Source organism: Atractosteus spatula, chromosome 25 (assembly GCF_055471065.1).
Source record: "Atractosteus spatula isolate fAtrSpa1 chromosome 25, fAtrSpa1.hap1, whole genome shotgun sequence".
Classification (NCBI taxonomy): domain Eukaryota; kingdom Metazoa; phylum Chordata; class Actinopteri; order Semionotiformes; family Lepisosteidae; genus Atractosteus; species Atractosteus spatula.
Window position 1 is genome coordinate 5,728,635 of NC_142730.1, and position 20,592 is coordinate 5,749,226.

At 54.9% G+C, this 20,592-nt stretch overlaps 1 protein-coding gene across 3 annotated transcripts; it reads left to right on the forward strand.

Annotated features, from left to right (window-relative positions):
• The first annotated feature begins 242 nt into the window (after nt 1-242).
• Nucleotides 243-20,049, forward strand: ints3 (integrator complex subunit 3). Of its 3 annotated transcripts, none has more exons than XM_088905690.1 (30): nt 243-542; nt 1,604-1,687; nt 3,507-3,606; nt 3,702-3,815; nt 4,486-4,570; nt 4,657-4,723; nt 4,850-4,994; nt 5,182-5,311; nt 6,158-6,255; nt 6,516-6,707; nt 7,801-7,888; nt 8,096-8,175; nt 9,016-9,107; nt 9,479-9,585; nt 9,935-10,057; nt 10,616-10,745; nt 11,673-11,727; nt 11,899-12,002; nt 12,604-12,648; nt 12,739-12,858; nt 12,970-13,123; nt 13,407-13,475; nt 13,582-13,657; nt 14,017-14,130; nt 14,482-14,530; nt 15,669-15,836; nt 17,352-17,452; nt 17,716-17,788; nt 17,958-18,114; nt 18,823-20,049. In XM_088905690.1, exons 3-30 carry the CDS (start codon nt 3,529-3,531, stop codon nt 18,898-18,900), a joined length of 2,892 nt encoding a protein of 963 aa, XP_088761816.1. In that variant the 5' UTR covers nt 243-542; nt 1,604-1,687; nt 3,507-3,528; the 3' UTR covers nt 18,901-20,049. The 3 variants fall into 3 exon arrangements, with proteins under 3 accessions (XP_088761816.1, XP_088761814.1, XP_088761815.1); XM_088905688.1 differs by having other exon boundaries at nt 249-542; nt 3,507-3,590; XM_088905689.1 differs by having other exon boundaries at nt 249-542; nt 3,507-3,590; nt 9,938-10,057.
• Nucleotides 20,050-20,592: the final 543 nt, after the last annotated feature.

The window sequence follows — 20,592 nt, forward strand, 5'->3', positions numbered from 1 at the left end:
CCCTGGGTGTTGGCGACTTGCTGCCCAATTCTTACTGGATTACATACTGTCAGTCATTACAAAATTCCGTCTCCGATTGGATAACCCTCCTATCTGTCTTTATTTCGTCCCGGCACCTCTCACCTTCCTATGGGTAATTTTGCTGTCAATCACCTCAATGTCATCTGCGATTGGCTAGAGCTGATGCAGCACGGCCCTCAAACCCCACCCCCCTCGCTGTGGGCAAAGCGACTGCTTCCTGTAGGTCAGCATGCCTTCCGGAAGTCTGGCAGTTCAGGTGCGGTGGCCGCTGTCCGTATCCTGTTTATAAACACCGAGCCCGGTGTAGCGAGAGCGAGTCGTACGCAGGTACACACACGGGACCGGGGAAAATACACCCAGCTGGAAGTAAAGAAACACAGAAGCGAAAGCCGCCCTCCACCTTCGCTGGGGCCAGGCAGGCTGCGAGGCGGGCGAAGATGGAGCCGCCTGCCGCGAAAGGGAGACCTCAGGGTCGCCTGCTGGTGTCCACCAGTCTGGACGCGAAAGACGAGCTGGAAGAGGTGAGACGACCCCCCCCCCACACCACCACCTCTGTGAAATGCACCCCGAAAGCGCGCTCAGCGAGGTCGACTTGAAGATCTGTAAGACAGCAGCAGCTATAGCGCTGTAGTCTTTATTCGGGGATCGAAACAGACCCTCTTCACACATGCGGGGTGCTCGTGTACATCCGCCCCGCCGTGCTGAGCTTTCTTGCGGGGGAGCTGGTTGCAGCTGCTCCGGGTTATGCGGGCGGTCAGAAGGCAGTGCGCCCGGTTTCTCTTTGTGATGAAGGCCCTAGCGCTCGTTCCGTCCGGATAGACCTTCGTGTGACAGCTCGGTGAATCGGACACAGAAATAAACCTGACCCCCGCTCTGATCCGCTCCGGTTTTTACAGGGGTGTCTGTAGGATACCTAGTGCACAGCTGGCTGATCCACTCCGGGTTTTGCAGGGTTGTCAAAGTCGCAGTACTCGGGAGTCTGCACCCCTCTAGATCCCAAGCCTGGAGTGGAACAGACTGCAGAATCCTGGGATTCTGGCAGACTGTAAATCCTGGACTGGGTTATCAGCAGTGGATTGGGATGTACTCTATCCAGTCTACAGTAATGCATTAGCTGGTTCCCCCTTGCTTATTTTTGTAGCACTCTCTTTCTAGTGCATGTGGCACTTTGGAACTGGGGCTCTGGGTTCAGTTCCTGGGCTGCCATCTGTATGGAGTTTGTATGTTCTCCCTGTGTTTGCGTGGGCTTCCTCTGGGTGCTCCAGTTTCCTCCCACAGTCCAGAGACGTGCTGGTTGGCTAATTGGTTCCTGGGGAGATTGGCCCTGGTGTGCGTGTCTGTCTGCCCTATGATGAACGGGTGTCCTGCCCAGGGTGTACCCTGCCTTGTGCCCCGTTGTTTGCTGGGATAGACTCCGGCTTCCCCATGACCCTGAATTAGATTAGGTTTGAAAATTAATGGATTTTTTTAGTAAAATATTGATGTACAGCGATAATGATGTTGACATCTGTAACCTAATGACTGTTGTTTTGATTGTGTGTTTACGCCTGTGTCCGATCTCTCCGGTGTGTCTGTGCACCAGCGGTTGGACAGGTGTGTCGGGATTGTGACGTCCATGATCAGCGGGCTGTCGGAGCGAGAGGCCAACGACGCGCTTACTGCTCACGTGAGTCTCTGTCGAGCTGGGCCAACCTGTAGTCTACTGCACTGTGCTGAAGTGTGCTGCACTTGACTGTAGCCTGCTGCACTGTGCTGAAGTGTGCTGCACTTGACTGTAGCCTGCTGCACTGTGCTGAAGTGTGCTGCACTTTACTGTAGCCTGCTGCACTGTGCTGAAGTGTGCTGCACTTTACTGTAGCCTGCTGCACTTTACTGTAGCCTGCTGGACTGTGCTGAAGTGTGCTGCACTTTACTGTAGCCTGCTGGACTGTGCTGAAGTGTGCTGCACTTTACTGTAGCCTGCTGCACTGTGTAGAAGTGTTCTGCACTTCACTGTAGCCTTCTGCACTGTGCTGAAGTGTTCTGCACTTTACTGTAGCCTGCTGCACTGTGTAGAAGTGTTCTGCACTTCACTGTAGCCTTCTGCACTTCACTGTAGCCTTCTGCACTGTGCTGAAGTGTGCTGCACTTTACTGTAGCCTGCTGCACTTTACTGTAGCCTGCTGCACTGTGCAGAAGTGTGCTGCACTTTACTGTAGCCTGCTGCACTGTGCAGAAGTGTGCTGCACTTTACTGTAGCCTGCTGCACTGTGCAGAAGTGTTCTGCACTTTACTGTAGCCTGCTGCACTGTGCTGAAGTGTGCTGAAGAGTAGTGCAGTGTGCTGTACTGAAGTGTGCTGAAGTGTACTAATCTGTGTTGGGCTATACTACACTGTGAAGGTTTATTTCATGCTGAAAAGAGAAGAAGAGAAACGCAACATTTAGGCCTTCTTCAGCTGTCACACAACCGAAATGTTGTTTCTTTTTCTTCTCTTTTCAGCCTGGAATAAACCTTTACCTGTTCCTTTGCAGCCTTTGCTTGCTGACACAGCTCCCTGCTTGTATTACAGTTGTGAGAAAAAGTTTGTGAACCCTTAGGAATTATCTGGATTTCTGCATGAATGGCTCCTAAAATGTGATCTGACATTATCAAGTGCAAGAGATGCCTGCAGATTCTTAGCTGTCATCCTAGGGTTGTTTGTCACCTGTTTGAGGAGTGTACGGCGTGCCCTTGCTCTGATCTTTGTAGGACGCCCACTCCTGGTGAGAGTAGCGGCGGTGCTGACTTTCTTCCACTCGTAAGCTCTCTGTCTGACTGTGCACTGATGGAGGCCAAGACTTCAGAAAACCTTTTGTAACCCTTTCCAGTCTCATGAGCTTCAACAGCTTTTCTTCTGAGGTCCGCTGAAATCTGTTTTGATCAGGTCATATTGCACTTCAACAGAATACTGTTGTGAAGAGCAGGTAACCAGAAGTGTGTGATCTTTTTATACGGCAGGGCAGGTCGAACCCACGCCTGACTCCAGTTACCCTCTTTTCAAGATGTCACTATCCTAGAGGTTCACATACTTTTCCCATCAATGACCTTGATTGTCTAAACCATTTGTTCAATAAAGATATGGTAATGTAAAATGTTGTGTGTGTTGTTTGTTAAATAAGACTGTCCTTATTTATTTTTATGACTTAAATGAAGATCAGATCTCATTTAAGGAGCCATACGTGCAGAAATCCAGATAATTCCAAAGGGTTCACAAACTTTTTCTCACAACTGTACTTATACTACACTGTGCAGAACTATACTGTACTGGACTATACAACACCATCTTTAAGCTGTCCTGAACTGTACTGGACTGTACTATGCTGAGCTAAACTACTGAACTAATCTGTAGTGTAGTGACCTATCTGGTATTATATTGCACTATTCCACTGTGCTGCGCTTCATCAGAGTATGTACGGTGTTATAACCTGTGCGGATGCGAGACTCTGAGCTGTCTCTCTCTCTCAGGTGTGCAAGGGGTCCCAGCAGCATGAGGAGGTGTGTCTGGGCCTGTTCACTCTACTGCTCACAGAGCCAACGCAGGCTCAGAGGGTATGGCGCCGCCCTGGTGGGGTCACCGTCTCTGTCCTCTCCCAGTCCTGTGTGTGTATCCGTGCAGGTGCGGCTGTGTGAGTCACTGCCTCTCTGTCCCTCCCCCCACAGTGTTACAGAGACCTGACGCTGGTCAACAGAGACGGGATGAACATCGTTCTGATGAAGATCAACCAGATCCTGATGGAGAAATTCCTCAAACTGCAGGACATCTGTCGCACTCAGGTACACCTGTCGCTCTCTCTGTCTGTCACCTGTCTGTTTCAGTTTAAATTAATTCAAGAAGCTTTATTGGCATGAGCAATGAATTTCACTGTTGCCAGAGCATATACAATTAACACAACATCTACAGACATGTACAGTATAAATACAGACACATCCTATAAACATATGGAGCATTACTGGGAGACAGGCTCACTGTTACTCAGGCTGTGACATGAGATCGCATACTGGGCTGCCAGTCCAACTGAGTTCCCTCCTCCCTCTCCCAGTAGGATTGGGACCCGTTGTGATTCTGGCAGGTGTGGGAACTCTGGGATTAGATTTCTGAATTTAGGGAAGAATGTTTCCCTAATCCCAGAGTATCTGTCACAGTGCAGTAGGAAGTGCACCCCTGTGTCTATTTCTCCCTGCTGGCAGTGGGAGCACAGCCTGTCCTCTCTGGGCAGCCAGGTCTGCCTGTGTCGCCCAGTTTCTATGGCCAGGCTGTGGTCACTGAGCCTGTACTTCGTCAGGGTCTGTTTCTCCTTGCTGTTTCTTACCCTGGTCAGATTTTCGGCTAGTGCGTATTGTCTGTTTAGGGTTCTGTAGCATTCCAGTTCCTCTCTTCCTCTGTCGCCTGTCGGACTCTGAGCTGCTCTCTGAGCGATTGAAGCCGTCTTCTCTCTCCCTGCAGCTGGTGTGGCTGGTTCGAGAGCTGGTGAAGAGCGGGGTGATGGGCGCTGACGGCGTCTGCATGACGCTCATGAAGCAGATCGCAGGTCAGTCTGGAGGGGGGGTCCCCGTCTCTCCAGGCGGCGGATCACACAGGACCGCAGATCTGTATTCACCCTGTCTGTCTTTTCAGGAGGGGACATCTCCAACAAGAACATCTGGCTGGCTGAGAATGTCCTGGACATACTGGTGGAACAGAGGTACACTTGGGGACAGTGGGGTGGGGGGGGGGGTGTTTCTACACTGGGGACGGCGGGGAGAGGAAGGGTGCGTGCATTGGAGAGGACTGGGGTGCAGGGTGTAATGTGCACCGTGTCCACACTCAGGGAGTGGGTGATGAAGAGCAGCATGCTGATTGCCATGTCCGTCTACACCTACCTGCGCCTGATCGTGGATCACCATGGCAGCCCGCCACTGCTGGCACTGCGGCAGAGAGAGGTGGACTTCTGCATCGGGCTGCTGAGAGAAAAGGTGAGGAGGGGAGGGAGAGAGAAGGAGGGAGGAGAGGGAGAGGAGGAAGAGGAGGGAGAGAAAAGGAGGGGAGGGAGAGGAGGAAGGGGGAGGCAGGTGCATGGAGAGAGAGGGCGTCAGGTTCTGTGGGCTGGGGAACAGAACCGGGCTCTGAGTGTAGGCTGTTCTTGCACTGTCTCTGGCCCAGTTCATGGACTGCTTCATCATCGGGAGAGACCTGGTCCGCCTGCTGCAGAACGTGGCTCGCATCCCGGAGATGGAGCTGCTGTGGAGAGACCTGCTGCACAACCCCCAGGGCCTGAGCCCCCAGTTCACAGGTCTGTCTGTCTGTCTGTCTGTCTGTCTGTCTGTCTGTCTGTCTGTCTGTCTGTCTGTCTGTCTGTCTGTCTGTCTGTCTGTCTGTCTGTCTGTCTGTCTGTCTGTCTGTCTGTCTGTCTGTCTGTCTGTCTGTCTGTCTGTCTGTCTGTCTGTCTGTCTGTCTGTCTGTCTGTCTGTCTGTCTGTCTGTCTGTCTGTCTGTCTGTCTGTCTGTCTGTCTGTCTGTCTGTCTGTCTGTCTGTCTGTCTGTCTGTCTGTCTGTCTGTCTGTCTGTCTGTCTGTCTGTCTGTCTGTCTGTCTGTCTGTCTGTCTGTCTGTCTGTCTGTCTGTCTGTCTGTCTGTCTGTCTGTCTGTCTGTCTGTCTGTCTGTCTGTCTGTCTGTCTGTCTGTCTGTCTGTCTGTCTGTCTGTCTGTCTGTCTGTCTGTCTGTCTGTCTGTCTGTCTGTCTGTCTGTCTGTCTGTCTGTCTGTCTGTCTGTCTGTCTGTCTGTCTGTCTGTCTGTCTGTCTGTCTGTCTGTCTGTCTGTCTGTCTGTCTGTCTGTCTGTCTGTCTGTCTGTCTGTCTGTCTGTCTGTCTGTCTGTCTGTCTGTCTGTCTGTCTGTCTGTCTGTCTGTCTGTCTGTCTGTCTGTCTGTCTGTCTGTCTGTCTGTCTGTCTGTCTGTCTGTCTGTCTGTCTGTCTGTCTGTCTGTCTGTCTGTCTGTCTGTCTGTCTGTCTGTCTGTCTGTCTGTCCCCTGAGCCCCCAGTCCACAGGCCTCTCTGTCTGTCCCCTGAGCTCCCAGTCCACAGGCCTCTCTGTCAGCTGTGGTCATCAACCTTCCCTCCCTCTCTCTCTCTCCCTGCCCAGGTGTGCTGCAGCTCCTGACCTCTCGCACGTCGCGGAAGTTCCTGGCGTGCCGCCTCACTCCGGACATGGAGACCAAACTGCTGTTCATGACCTCTCGGGTACTGACTCCCACACACACTCGCACCCTGGCACTGAGCAGTTTGTGTTCATTGGGGTGTACTGAACGATCCATCATCTCTGTTCCTCTGTCCCTCTTTCTCCTTCTCTCCCTCTGTCTCTCTCTAGCCCAGCCTGTAGTGCTGTAGAGTCAGTCGCTGTGTGTGTTAAGAGCCCCACTCTCTATCTCTCTCTCTAGCCCAGCCTGTAGTGCTGTAGAGTCAGTCGCTGTGTGTTAATAGCCCTGTTCTCTCCCTCTCAGGTCCGCTTCGGGCAGCAGAAACGCTACCAGGACTGGTTCCAGCGCCAGTACCTGTCGACGGCGGACAGCCAGTCCCTGCGCTGTGACCTGATCCGGTACATCTGTGGCGTGGTGCACCCCTCCAACGAGGTCCTGAGCTCCGACATCCTGCCCCGCTGGGCCATCATCGGCTGGCTGCTCACCACCTGCACGGTAAGGGAGGCCTGGGCTGGGCAGTACCTGTTCCCAGGTAGGAGGTACCTTCCTCCACACTGAGCCCGTTCGCGTTGGCCTGAGATGTAGCAGGATCTGTAGAATATTGTTCTCGCTTTGACAGCAAAGAGCGTTTTGTGTCGATCAGTGGCAAATAACCCAGTTAAATACATTATGGTTCCATGTTGTACTGCTTTAAGATGTGAAAAGGCCCATGGAGGAGGATATACCTGATGACCGCTGTGCCTGCTGTTTTCTCAGGAATAGTCGATCATATTTACATTCAGAGCTTTGCTCAGTGGAGCTCCGCTGCTGGAGCCCGAATTGAACATGGACCGCAGGGTTGGCACCCCTGCTCTTTCAGGATAATGACCTCGATTTCAGGTGCCCCCTGAAGGACGGCCCCTCCTACAGCATGCTGGGGCCCAGGAGAGCAAATTCTGGTCCAGAGGGAATAGTGCTCCTTACTGGTCCTCCGGAGTCACTTATAGCAGCAGCTAGGTTTTCCTCCGTACTCCCTTCCTGAGCCTCTGAGGTCTGTCCAGATCGCTGCAGCCTGTCCTCTTACTGTCTGAGCCTCTGAGGTCTGTCCAGATCGCTGCGGCCTGTCCTCTTACTGTCCCCTTCCTGAGCCTCTGAGCTCTGTCCAGATCGCAGCAGCCTGTCCTCTTACTGTCCCCTTCCTGAGCCTCCAAGGTCTGTCCAGATCGCTGCAGCCTGTCCTCTTACTGTCTGAGCCTCTGAGGTCTGTCCAGATCGCTGCGGCCTGTCCTCTTACTGTCCCCTTCCTGAGCCTCTGAGGTCAGTCCAGATCGCAGCAGCCTGTCCTCTTACTGTCCCCTTCCTGAGCCTCCGAGGTCAGTCCAGATCGCTGCGGCCTGTCCTCGTACTGTCCCCTTCCTGAGCCTCTGAGCTCTGTCCAGATCGCTGCGGCCTGTCCTCGTACTGTCCCCTTCCTGAGCCTCTGAGGTCTGTCCAGATCGCTGCGGCCTGTCCTCGTACTGTCCCCTTCCTGAGCCTCTGAGGTCTGGACACTGCAGTTAAATCCCGCTGCTCCGCGGTCTGGAGTAACTCCTGTGTGTTTCTGTTCCAGTCGAACGTGGCCGCGTCCAACGCCAAGCTGGCGCTGTTCTACGACTGGCTGTTCTTCAACCCGGAGAAAGACAGCATCATGAACATCGGTGAGGGAGGGAGGAGAGCTGGAGGGCCAGGGGGGCGGGAATACGGTGGGGGGAGAGGGGCAACAGGAAGTGTGCAGGGGGGAGAGTGTGAGGAGGAAGAGGGTGTTGTTATAGTGTTATTGTACGGGTGCAGCAGTGCGTGTGTCGGCGAGAGGGGTTGGAAGAGCGCGCCAGGGTGTGACCGACCATGTCTCTCTGTGTCCTCAGAGCCTGCTATTCTGGTGATGCATCATTCCATGAAGCCACACCCCGCCATCACTGCCACACTGCTGGACTTCATGTGCCGGGTGAGAGATCGCAGGTCCAGTCTGGGTCACACTGTAACCCTACAGCCCAGAGATCACCGGTCCAGTTTGGGTCACACTGTAACCCTACAGTCCAGAGATCACTGGTCCAGTCTGGGTCACACTGTAACCCTACAGCCCAGAGATCACTGGTCCAGTCTGGGTCACACTGTAACCCTACAGCCCAGAGATCGCTGGTCCAGTCTGGGCCAGGTCACATTGTAACCCTACAGCCCAGAGATCACCGGTCCAGTCTGGGCCGGGTCACACTGTAACCCTACAGCCCAGAGATCACCGGTCCAGTCTGGGTCACACTGTAACCCTACAGTCCAGAGATCGCTGGTCCAGTCTGGGTCACACTGTAACCCTACAGTCCAGAGATCACCGGTCCAGTCTGGGTCACACTGTAACCCTACAGTCCAGAGATCACCGGTCCAGTCTGGGTCACACTGTAACCCTACAGCCCAGAGATCACCGGTCCAGTCTGGGTCACACTGTAACCCTACACTCCAGAGATCGCCGGTCCAGTCTGGGCCGGGTCACACTGTAGCCCTACAGTCCAGACATCGCCGGTCCAGTCTGGGTCACACTGTAACCGTACAGTCCAGACATCGCCGGTCCAGTCTGGGCCAGGTCACAATGTCATGTCACCCGGTCCAATAAGAGCATGATCCTTTATTATCACAACCGGGCCAAGCCAGGCCTTCCAGAGTAGGTTTGGAGCTGATCTGGTTCTAGACATGTGCAAAGTTGTATTTTCTACTCCTGTAACAGATTATCACACAGTGGCCTGTGGGGGTGTTGATTATGATTGTAACGAGTCTCCCTCTTTCTCTCCATCAGATCATCCCCAACTTCTACCCCCCCCTCGAGGTACACGTCCGCCAGGGCGTCTTCAACTCGCTCACCTTCATCATGGAGAAGAGAGTCCTGGCGTAAGTGAGCACACCCCTCTCTACCAGTGCACAGCAGTCTGATCCACTCTAGGTTTTACAGTGCAGTCAGACTCCCAGTGCACAGCAGTCTGATCCGCTCCAGGTTTTACAGTGCTGTCAGTCAGACTCCCAGTGCACAGCAGTCTGATCCACTCCAGGTTTTACAGTGCTGTCACTCAGACTCCCAGTGCACAGCAGTCTGATCCACTCCAGGTTTTCTGCTGGCTGCCAGAAGCTGCAGGTAGAAAGCTTGAGCTCAGGATCTCTGCAGCAGATCGGCCGATGAGACTGCTGCGCCATGTCCGTGTGGCACCTCTCCCGGAGTGTTTTCACAGTCTGTGTGTCTGCCTCACCTCAACTCTCTCTTGCAGTCACCTGGCGCCCCTGTTCGACAACCCCAAACTGGACCGGGAGCTGAGGGCCATGCTGAGGGACCGCTTCCCCGAATTCTGCAGCTCGCCCTCCCCCCCTGTGGAAGGTGAGGCTCTTCTCCTGCAGGGTGTGTGTCTCCCCCAACTAGGGGTATCCCTGCTGCTCAGCTCTGTTAGCTACCTAAACTGCTAATTGCCGAGTTAGCTTTTAGACATTAAAAACACAGTAAACGTGCGTTAGTAGTTTACACCTGGGAAGTTTATTGTACAAGGTGATGGGCCTCTTTAGCTGTAAAATGAGATGATTAGCACAATTAGCAGCTCGGTTAAGTAATGAAGAACTCTTTATAACTTAATCAGGTGCCTCGATCTCCCAAGTAGGAAGACCTTTTCTGATGTCGTCTTCAGTGTTGAGCTCTTTAACGATCTCTCCATCCTCTCGTTCTCCTCGTTAAGCAGTGAAGATGGACGAGTCCGTTTCCCTGGAGATGGAAAACCACGTGTCAGACAAAGAGGATGGTTGCTATGACAACACGGAGGCCGCCTTCAGCGATGACGAGGAGGAGCTCAACAACAAGGGTAGGGAAAGCAAGGCGGGCTCCTTCGCTCTGAATTCACACCGGTTCCCTCTGGATTCACATTGCATTCGCATTGGATTCACATTGCATTTGCACTGAATTCAGAGCACAATTGCTTTGAAAGTACATTAAATAGAAACTGAATTCTAATCCAGTGGTTAAGGTCCAGGGCTGTTAAACCAGGAGGACAGCTGGTCCAGTGGTCAAGGCCCAGGGCTGTTACACCAGGAGGACAGCTGGTCCAGTGGTTAAAGCACAGCGCTGTTACACCAGGAGGACAGCTGGTCCAGTGGTAAAAGCACAGGGCTGTTACACAGGGAGACTCCTGTGTCCCCACTGAGTGTGTTAGTCTGTCCTGCGAGTGTGACTTCTGAGCTCTGAGGCCCTTCTGTACCAGACACTGCAGCAGCTGTTGATGTCTGAGTTCACCCCCCTTTGTCTCTTCAAATTCATTAATGACTTTTTAAGCATTGCTTCACAGTCAATCCAAAGCTGAATACTTACATTGAAAACCCTCACCCACAGTAAGAGCAGTCTGGCTTTGACTTTGCTTCTCCAGGAAAAAAGCGCGAGTTCCGGTTCCACCCAATCAAAGAGGCTGTCATTGAGGAGCCTGCTGACATCACGCCCTATGTGGACCAATTGGACGAGACATTGAAGGAGAAGGTCCTGCAGCTACAGAAAGGAAGGTAAAAGAAGGGGCTCCTAACTCCACCTACCTGGCCCTCCCTCTCTCCTTGAACTGTTTCCACTCATCTCAATTCAAACAGCTTTATTGGCATGACCAGTGAATTACTTCCTCTGGCTGGGACAGGAGATCACACACTGTATTATTATTATTGAGAGACAGGCTCAGTGTCTGTTCCTCAGGCTGGGACAGGAGATCACACACTGTATTATTATTATTGAGAGACAGGCTCACTGTCTGTTCCTCAGGCTGGGACAGGAGATCACACACTGTATTATTATTATTGAGAGACAGGCTCACTGTTCCTCAGGCTGGGACAGGAGATCACACACTGTATTATTATTATTGGGAGACAGGCTCACTGTTCCTCAGGCTGGGACAGGAGATCACACACTGTATTATTATTATTGAGAGACAGGCTCACTGTCTGTTCCTCAGGCTGGGACAGGAGATCACACACTGTATTATTATTATTGAGAGACAGGCTCACTGTCTGTTCCTCAGGCTGGGACAGGAGATCACACACTGTATTATTATTATTGGGAGACAGGCTCACTGTCTGTTCCTCAGGCTGGGACAGGAGATCACACACTGTATTATTATTATTGAGAGACAGGCTCACTGTTCCTCAGGCTGGGACAGGAGATCACACACTGTATTATTATTATTGGGAGACAGGCTCACTGTTCCTCAGGCTGGGACAGGAGATCACACACTGTATTATTATTATTGGGAGACAGGCTCACTGTCTGTTCCTCAGGCTGGGACAGGAGATCACATAATGCACGGCCCCCCTCTCCTCTTCTGTCTGTCTCCCGGGATCACTCTTTCCCTCTCTCTTCCAGCACCACAGAGGCGGAGCCGCTCGGCCTGTGGCGCTGCCTTCTATCCGCGCGGTTCAATGATCTCTCTTCCCTTCTCCCGCCAGTGACACGGAGGCGCAGTGTGAGGTGATGCAGGAGATTGTGGACCTGATTCTGGAGGTGAGTGGCTCTTGGGCGCTCCGGTCCGGCGGTCTGCATGCGTTGGCGGATCTGCTGTGGGTCGTCCCATGAGAGGGTGCTGGGCAGGCAGGTTCATAGTCGCGATGCTGGTCGAGATCTTTCACTGCAAGATCGACTGTCGTTCTCTCTCCCGCCCTCTCGCTGTCCCAGGAGGATTTTGACTCGGAGCAGATGTCCGCTCTGGCCTCCTGCCTGGCTGAGCTGTTTAAGGGGCACTTCAGGGGAGACGTCCTGCCAGAGGAGATCACTGAGGAGTGAGTCTGTCTGTGCTCATCTGTCTCTCTCACTGACCTGCAGCCTTCCTGCCTGCCTGTCTGTCTCTCACTGACCTGCAGCCTTCCTGCCTGCCTGTCTGTCTCTCTCTGACCTGCAGCCTGTCTGTCTCTCTCTGACCTGCAGCCTGTCTGTCTGTCTGTCTGTCTGTCTGTCTGTCTGTCTGTCTGTCTGTCTGTCTGTCTGGGCTGCTGCCTTCCTCTCTCTCTCTCTGGCCTGCTGCCTTCCTCTCTCTCTCTCTGGCCTGCTGCCTTCCTGTCTCTCTCTCTGGCCTGCTGTCTGTCTGTCTGTCTGTCTGTCTGTCTGTCTGTCTGTCTGTCTGTCTGTCTGTCTGTCTCTCTCTCTCTCTCTGGCCTGCTGTCTGTCTCTCTCTCTCTCTCTGGCCTGCTGTCTGTCTCTCTCTCTCTCTCTGGCCTGCTGTCTGTCTGTCTGTCTGTCTGTCTGTCTGTCTGTCTGTCTCTCTCTCTCTCTCTCTCTCTCTCTCTCTCTCTCTCTGTCCCTCTTGTTGTCTTGCTCTCTCTGTCGCGCTGCCCCTTGGTCTCTCTCTGACTATAACCTGTCTGTCTCTCTGGCGGTCTGCAGGTCTCTGGAGGAGTCGGTGTGCAAGCCTGTCTGTCTCATTTTCAGGTGAGCCCTGTGTTAATGAGTTAATTGTTGGGCTGGCAGGGTCCCAGGTTATGCTGTAACCCCCCATGTCTGCACTGCTGTGGCCCTCAGGAACCTGTGTCAGATGCAGGAGGACAACAGCGGCTTCTCCGTGCTGCTGGACATGCTGGCCGAGCTGTACCAGAAACAGCCCAAGATCGGCTACCACCTGCTGTACTACCTCAAAGCCAGGTCAGCGCAGTCAGCTCCGCTCACGTCCACCCCCTGCCCACAGCCCTCCCTCCCCGTCCGGTCCGGGTCTGAGCCGGGTTCTGAGGCGGTATGGGTCCTCTCTCCCCGCAGCAAGGCCGCGGTCGGGCGGATGAGTCTGTACGAGTCCTTCGCTCAGGCCACTGCGCTGGGAGACCTGCACACCTGCCTGATGATGGACATGAAGGCCTGCCAGGAGGACGACATTCGACTGCTGTGTTACCTCACCCCCTCCATCTACAGCGAGGTCTGTCTGTCTGTCTGTCTGTCTGTCTGTCTGTCTGTCTGTCTGTCTGTCTGTCTGTCTGTCTGTCTGTCTGTCTGTCTGTCTGTCTGTCTGTCTGTCTGCAGCGAGGCTGCCCCCTGTCTGTCTGTCTGTCTGTCTGTCTGTCTGCAGCGAGTCTGCCCCCTGCCTGCCCCCTGCCTGCCCCCTGCCTGTCTGTCTGCAGCAAGTCTGCCCCCTGTCTGTCTGTGTCTGTCAGTTCAGTCCTCGTGAGTCCTGCCAGTGTGTGCCTCTCTGTCTCCCACAGTTCCCGGATGAAACTCTGCGCAGCTCTGAGCTCCTGAACATGATCGTGGCCGTCATCGACTCCACGCAGGTGAGTGTCCGGCTCTGCCGCGGTCGCACCCGGGTGCGAGGGTGCTTCCCTCCCACGGGTCTCCCTCAAGCAGCCTGTAACTCTCCTTCCCTGCCTCCTCTCCCAGCTGCAGGAGCTCATGTGCCACGTGATGATGGGCAACCTGGTGATGTTTCGGAAGGACTCTGTGCTCAACATCCTCAGTGAGTCTGTCGCCGCCCGCGTGAGAGGGACTGAGCACCTGGGTGGGGGTGTGTCACAGAGAGCAGTCCTGCACCTGGGTGTGTGTGTGTGTTGTTCACTCCAGTCTGTGTGTGCTGAGAAGCTGTGTGTGTGTGTTGTACACTCCAGTCTCTGTGTGCTGAGGAGCTGTGTGTGTGTGTTGTACACTCCAGTCTCTGTGTGCTGAGGAGCTGTGTGTGTGTGTTGTACACTCCAGTCTCTGTGTGCTGAGGAGCTGTGTGTGTGTTGTACACTCCAGTCTCTGTGTGCTGAGGAGCTGTGTGTGTGTGTTGTACACTCCAGTGTCTGTGTGCTGAGGAGCTGTGTGTGTGTTTTGCAGTCCAGTCCCTGGAGTGGGAGACCTTTGAGCAGTACAGCACCTGGCAGCTCTTCCTGGCTCACAGCATCCCCCTGGAGACCATCATCCCCATCCTGCAGCACCTCAAGTACAAGGGTAACAGCTCTGTGCACTGTACCCCATTCCACTGTCCTGTACCCCACTACACAGAGTACAGCGTCTCATTCCACTGTCCTGTACCCCACTACTCAGAGTACAGTACCCCCATTCCACTGTCCTGTACCCCACTACACAGAGTACAGCGTCTCATTCCACTGTCCTGTACCCCACTACTCAGAGTACAGTACCCCCATTCCACTGTCCTGTACCCCACTACACAGAGTACAGTGTCTCATTCCACTGTCCTGTACCCCACTACACTGTATTGTGCCCCACATACAGCATTGTACCCCACACTGTGCTGTCTCAGTCTACACCTGCTGATGTCTGCTGTCCCTGCTCTTGCAGAGCACCCTGAAGCTCTGTCCTGCCTGCTGCTGCAGCTGCGCCGAGAGAAGTGAGTGACCAGCCATCGCTCTGTCCGTCTGTCCACCTGTCCTGGGCGAGTGTGCTGACCGCTGTGAGAGAGACCTGTCCTGAGCGAGTGGGCTGACCGCTGTGAGAGAGACCTGTCCTGAGCGAGTGTGCTGACCTCTGTGAGTGTCGGACACCTGTCCTGAGCGAGTGTGCTGACCGCTGTGAGAGACGCCTGTCCTGAGCGAGTGTGCTGACCGCTGTGAGAGAGACCTGTCCTGAGCGAGTGGGCTGACCGCTGTGAGAGAGACCTGTCCTGAGCGAGTGTGCTGACCTCTGTGAGTGTCGGACACCTGTCCTGAGCGAGTGTGCTGACCGCTGTGAGAGAGACCTGTCCCGAGCGAGTGTGCTGACCTCTGTGAGTGTCGGACACCTGTCCTGAGCAAGTGTGCTGACCGCTGTGAGAGAGACCTGTCCCGAGCGAGTGTGCTGACCGCTGTGAGAGAGACCTGTCCTGAGCGAGTGTGCTGACCGCTGTGAGTGTCGGACACCTGTCCTGAGCGAGTGTGCTGACCGCTGTGAGAGAGACCTGTCCTGAGCGAGTGTGCTGACCGCTGTGAGTGTCGGACACCTGTCCTGAGCGAGTGTGCTGACCGCTGTGAGAGAGACCTGTCCCGAGCGAGTGTGCTGACCGCTGTGAGAGACGCCTGTCCCGAGCGAGTGTGCTGACCGCTGTGAGAGAGACCTGTCCCGAGCGAGTGTGCTGACCGCTGTGAGTGTCGGACGCCTGTCCTGAGCGAGTGTGCTGACCTCTGTGAGTGTCGGACACCTGTCCCGAGCGAGTGTGCTGACCGCTGTGAGAGACGCCTGTCCCGAGCGAGTGTGCTGACCGCTGTGAGAGAGACCTGTCCCGAGCGAGTGTGCTGACCTCTGTGAGTGTCGGACACCTGTCCTGAGCGAGTGTGCTGACCGCTGTGAGAGAGACCTGTCCTGAGCGAGTGTGCTGACCGCTGTGAGTGTCGGACACCTGTCCTGAGCGAGTGTGCTGACCGCTGTGAGAGAGACCTGTCCTGAGCGAGTGTGCTGACCGCTGTGAGAGAGACCTGTCCTGAGCGAGTGTGCTGACCGCTGTGAGTGTCGGACACCTGTCCTGAGTGAGTGTGCTGACCTGTCCTCCTCAGGCCCAGTGAGGAGATGGTGAAGATGGTGCTGAGCCGGCCGTGTCACCCCGAGGACCAGTTCACCACCAGCATCCTGCGGCACTGGGCAGCCAAGCATGACGACCTGCTGGCCGAGCACATCAAGGCCCTGCTGATCAAGAACAACAGCCTGCCGCGCAAACGCCAGAGGTGGAGCTCACGCGCTCACACACTCACACGTGCTCTCACACGCAGACGCACACTCGCACGTGCTCTCTCACACACACAGTCACACACTCACACGTGCTCTCACACGCAGACACACACTCACACGTGCTCTCACACGCAGTCACACACTCACACGTGCTCTCACACGCAGACGCACACTCGCACGTGCTCTCTCACACACACAGTCACACACTCACACGTGCTCTCACACGCAGACACACACTCACACGTGCTCTCACACGCAGACGCACACTCACACGTGCTCTCACACGCAGACGCACACTCACACGTGCTCTCACACGCAGACGCACACTCGCACGTGCTCTCTCACACACACAGTCACACACTCACACGTGCTCTCACACGCAGACGCACACTCACACGTGCTCTCACACGCAGACGCACACTCACACGTGCTCTCACACGCAGACGCACACTCACACGTGCTCTCACACGCAGACGCACACTCACACGTGCTCTCTCACACACGCAGTCACACACTCGCACGTGCTCTCTCACACACACAGTCACACACTCGCACGTGCTCTCACACGCAGACGCACACTCGCACGTGCTCTCACACGCAGACGCACACTCGCACGTGCTCTCACACGCAGACGCACACTCGCACGTGCTCTCTCACACACGCAGACGCACACTCGCACGTGCTCTCTCACACACACAGTCACACACTCGCACGTGCTCTCACACACACAGACACACACTCGCACGTGCTCTCACACACACAGACACACACTCGCATGTGCTCTCACACGCAGACACTGCTCACACACTCACACGTACTCTCACACACACAGACACACACTCGCACGTGCTCTCACACACACAGACACACACTCGCACGTGCTCTCACACGCAGACACTGCTCACACACTCACACGTACTCTCACACACACACTCGCACGTGCTCTCACACACACACAGACACTCGCACGTGCTCTCACACACACTCGCACGTGCTCTCACACACACTCGCACGTGCTCTCACACACACACACACAGACACACACTCGCACATGCTCTCACACACACACACACAGACACACTGCTCACACACACATACACACGTGCTCTCACACGCAGACGAATGTAAGCATTCTCTCGAAAACCCCACAGGAGTACAGGCCTTGAGCACCTGGCGTCCAGGCCTGTCTTAGTAATTCACATCAGCAAGTAGGCTTACAGTCCAGCTGTCTTCTAAGCTCCAGTACTTCAAGGGGAACTGCGATGCTATTTTTTTATTTTGGGGTTAGAAAGAATCAGCAGTGATGAGCGCATTTCAGACTGCAACGAAAGTAAAATGTGCACGGTAAGGGCAGAGGTGTGAGAAAGTGACCCGGCCCCAGGCCTGCTCGTGGGAATGGTAGGGTATACCAGACAGCGCGGACTGGGCCAGGGTGCCGCTGAAACTCTTCTTGCTCTTTCCTTTCCTCGTCTGGTTCTTCCTCCCTGTGTCTCCCCCTCCCTTCGCCTCAGTCTGCGCAGCTCCAGCAGTAAACTGGCCCAGCTGACCCTGGAGCAGATCCTGGAGCATCTGGACAACTTGCGCCTGAGCCTTAGCAACACCAAGCACAACTGTGAGTCTCCTCTCGCTGCACTGCAGCTCTGTGGTGTGGCCAAACTGGCGCACAGCTGGACACTGGACACACTGCCCCCCGACGCACAGCTGGACACTGGACACACTGCCCCCTGACACTCAGCTGGACACACTGCCCCCTGACACACAGCTGGAGACTGATGCTGTACCACAGCTGGAGACTGGATGACCCTGAGGCAGTGACACACAGGCCCCTGACTCTGTTCTCTGTCTGCCCTAACGCCCTGCTCTCTCTGTCCCCAGTCTTCAGCCAAACGCCCATCCTGCAGGCCCTCCAGCATGTGCAGGCCAGCTGTGACGAGGCGCACAAGATGAGGTGAGAGCCCACATTCTCCCGGGAGCTGGGTTCTCCAGCTCGATTGTTGGGACTGGTGGGGTGATGTTGCAGTGGGAGGGGCCAGTGTCGTGCTGGGATGGCTGGGATTGGCGAGATCAGGGAATGTTTGGAACACACTGACCCCCCCCCCCCCCGCCTCCCGCCCCAGGTTCAGCGATCTGTTCTCACTGGCCGAGGAGTATGAGGACTCCTCCTCCAAGCCCCTGAAGTCGCGGCGCAAGGCGGCGGTCTCGTCTCCGCGGAGCCGCAAGGGCGCGGCCCCCCCAGCCAGCAACGAGGAGGAGAGCGGCTCCAGCAGTGCCTCAGTAAGGCAGTCCAGCTTCGTCCACGTCTGTCCCTGCATCTGTCTGTCGCACAAACAGGTTGCTGCCAGGAGGAGGTATTGGTGGGCCAGTAGGGGGCACTCTTCCCTCTGGACCAGAACAAGGGACACTGTGCTGTCCTGCAGATGAGATAGGACTTCAATTTTAACACCTGGTCCCAGGACACTCAGTAAGAGTGGGGTGTTGACCCTGGTGTCCTGACTGCTGGTCACTACAGACCCCAGGACACTGTCAGTAAGAGTGGGGTGTTGACCCTGGTGTCCTGACTGCTGGTCACTACAGACCCCAGGACACTGTCAGTAAGAGTGGGGTGTTGACCCTGGTGTCCTGACTGCTGGTCACTACAGACCCCAGGACACTGTCAGTAAGAGTGGGGTGTTGACCCTGGTGTCCTGACTGCTGGTCACTACAGATCCCAGGACACTGTCAGTAAGAGTGGGGTGTTGACCCTGGTGTCCTGACTACTGGTCACTACAGACCCCAGGACACTGTCAGTAAGAGTGGGGTGTTGACCCTGGTGTCCTGACTGCTGGTCTCTTCACTACGTAGTCCAAGGAGTTATTATTCTGTCAATCTGTCATTTTTGCTCTTGCTGTGCTTTTTGTATGTAAGAGTCTGTCTTTCTCTGTCCGTCTCGGACTGGTAAGCACGCTCCGCAGTGAGGTGAATGTCCCTCCCTCTCTCTCCCAGGAGGAGGAGGACTCCAAACCCAAGGCTCCCAAGCGCAAGAGGAAGGGCTCGTCCGCGGTGGGCTCCGACAGTGACTGAGGGGAGCAGGGAACTCGCCGTTTGCTCCGCCTACAGTTGTGACGCCCCCGGCGACGCCTGTTCCCCTGCCCACTTGTGTGGCGCGTGCAGGCTCCGCCCCTCTCTCTCAGAGGCACACCTGCTGTGGGGGAGGGGCATCTCGCCACAGAGACACTCGCCATTTGCTGGACGCCAGGACTAGAGCCACGCCCCCCTCTGACACTGATTGGCTGCTGGAGCCATGTGGGGGCTGGAGCTTTTGGGGGTGGGGGGGGGGGTTGTGGCCCAGCAAGCAGTTACAGTGACTGACAGACAAACTGAAGGATAGTGACCCCAGATCATGGACCCTTGTCCCAGCCGCATGCTGGTGTCCGAGTAATCTCTTCTGTACGTTTTGTACCGTCTGTACTGGGTTGTACTCGGTCAGCAAAAGGAGCTCTCATATTTCCCAGTGCCAGATTCATTACCAGACTTTTAGCCTCTTTTGGTCAGGATAAACCCTCTGTTTTTTTTTTTCCTCCAGTGAGTTTTTTTTAATGGTTTTCAGCCGTTCTCTTTCTTCCTGATCATCTGATTTCACTTGGTTTTGAAGCTGCCCGTGGGGTGGTTTTTTTTAACAGTTTAAACCCACGCCTCCAGTGTTTCCCAGCTGATTTCGGTGAGGATCAGCCAGCGCCCTCAGGGAGATCTGTTTTTTTTTTTACAAACGGACCTGTCCCCCTTATAGCGGTTATAGCGGCATGGACACACCTGTGCTGAAGGTGGACGAGAGGGTTGTCTCCCTGCCTTTTTTCTGCAGCCCCAAGAAGAGCTCTTTCACCCCCTCTCTGGTGGGCACTAGGGTGAGGAGATCACTGGAGGCTCCGCCTACTCCCCCAGGCACCGCCCCCTCCTGTGAGAGAATCCTCCAACAGCTGCAGAGCTGGTGTGGCCACACCCACGATCGTATCCCTGATTGGCTGCAGTGATCAGCCAGAAGGCGGAGCCAGTGACCGAGCCAGAGATGCTGTTCTCGGAATGTGTGAAGGGGACTCTGGGTTTGAAACAGTGACAGAGACGTTGTTTGATGGACACACACACACAACCATGGACTTTTTAAAATCAGTCATGTCTTTGTACCGACTTATTTTCTTATGAAAAAATCATAACAGTAATAAAAAAGTAACTTGTGCTTTTGTCGGGTCTGTTTTTAAAGAGCTTGGCTTGGTCTGCTGGGTTGTTTTTGATGATCACTGTGTGTCTCCCAGGTGGGGCCACTGCTGCAGAATGATCACTGTGCGTCTCCCGGGTGGGGGCCGCTGGTGCAGAATGATCACTGTGCGTCTCCCGGGTGGGGCCGCTGGTGCAGAATGATCACTGTGCGTCTCCCGGGTGGGGTTACTGGGGCAGAATGATCACTGTGCGTCTCCTGGGTGGGGCCGCTGGTGCAGAATGATCACTGTGTGTCTCCCAGCTGCGGCTATTTGTGCAGAATATATGTGAATATAGGCGCTGTTGATGCTTAATTAGTGGTTACTGGTGTTATTCCATGCTCTCTGACACTGCATTGTGCCGCACTGTCTTGCTGTGCTACACACACCATATTTTATTCCTCACGAATGAGAGAAGAGGTGAACAGCTCGCTCGCAGCCTGGGCTGGCAGGTTCCTAGTCTGATGAAGTTCCCCGGAGCTCAGGCTTCTGGGCTGAATCCTTTCTCCCTGTGGCTCAGCTC

Bases quoted from the DNA above. Each gene is read 5' to 3' on its own strand.
- ints3 (XM_088905688.1), top strand. From the start codon at position 459: ATGGAGCCGCCTGCCGCGAAAGGGAGACCTCAGGGTCGCCTGCTGGTG. The intron at 12,649-12,738 runs GTGAGCCCTGTG...TGTGGCCCTCAG, and splicing joins CCTGTCTGTCTCATTTTCAG to GAACCTGTGTCAGATGCAGG. The intron at 18,115-18,822 runs GTAAGGCAGTCC...TCTCTCTCCCAG, and splicing joins GCGGCTCCAGCAGTGCCTCA to GAGGAGGAGGACTCCAAACC.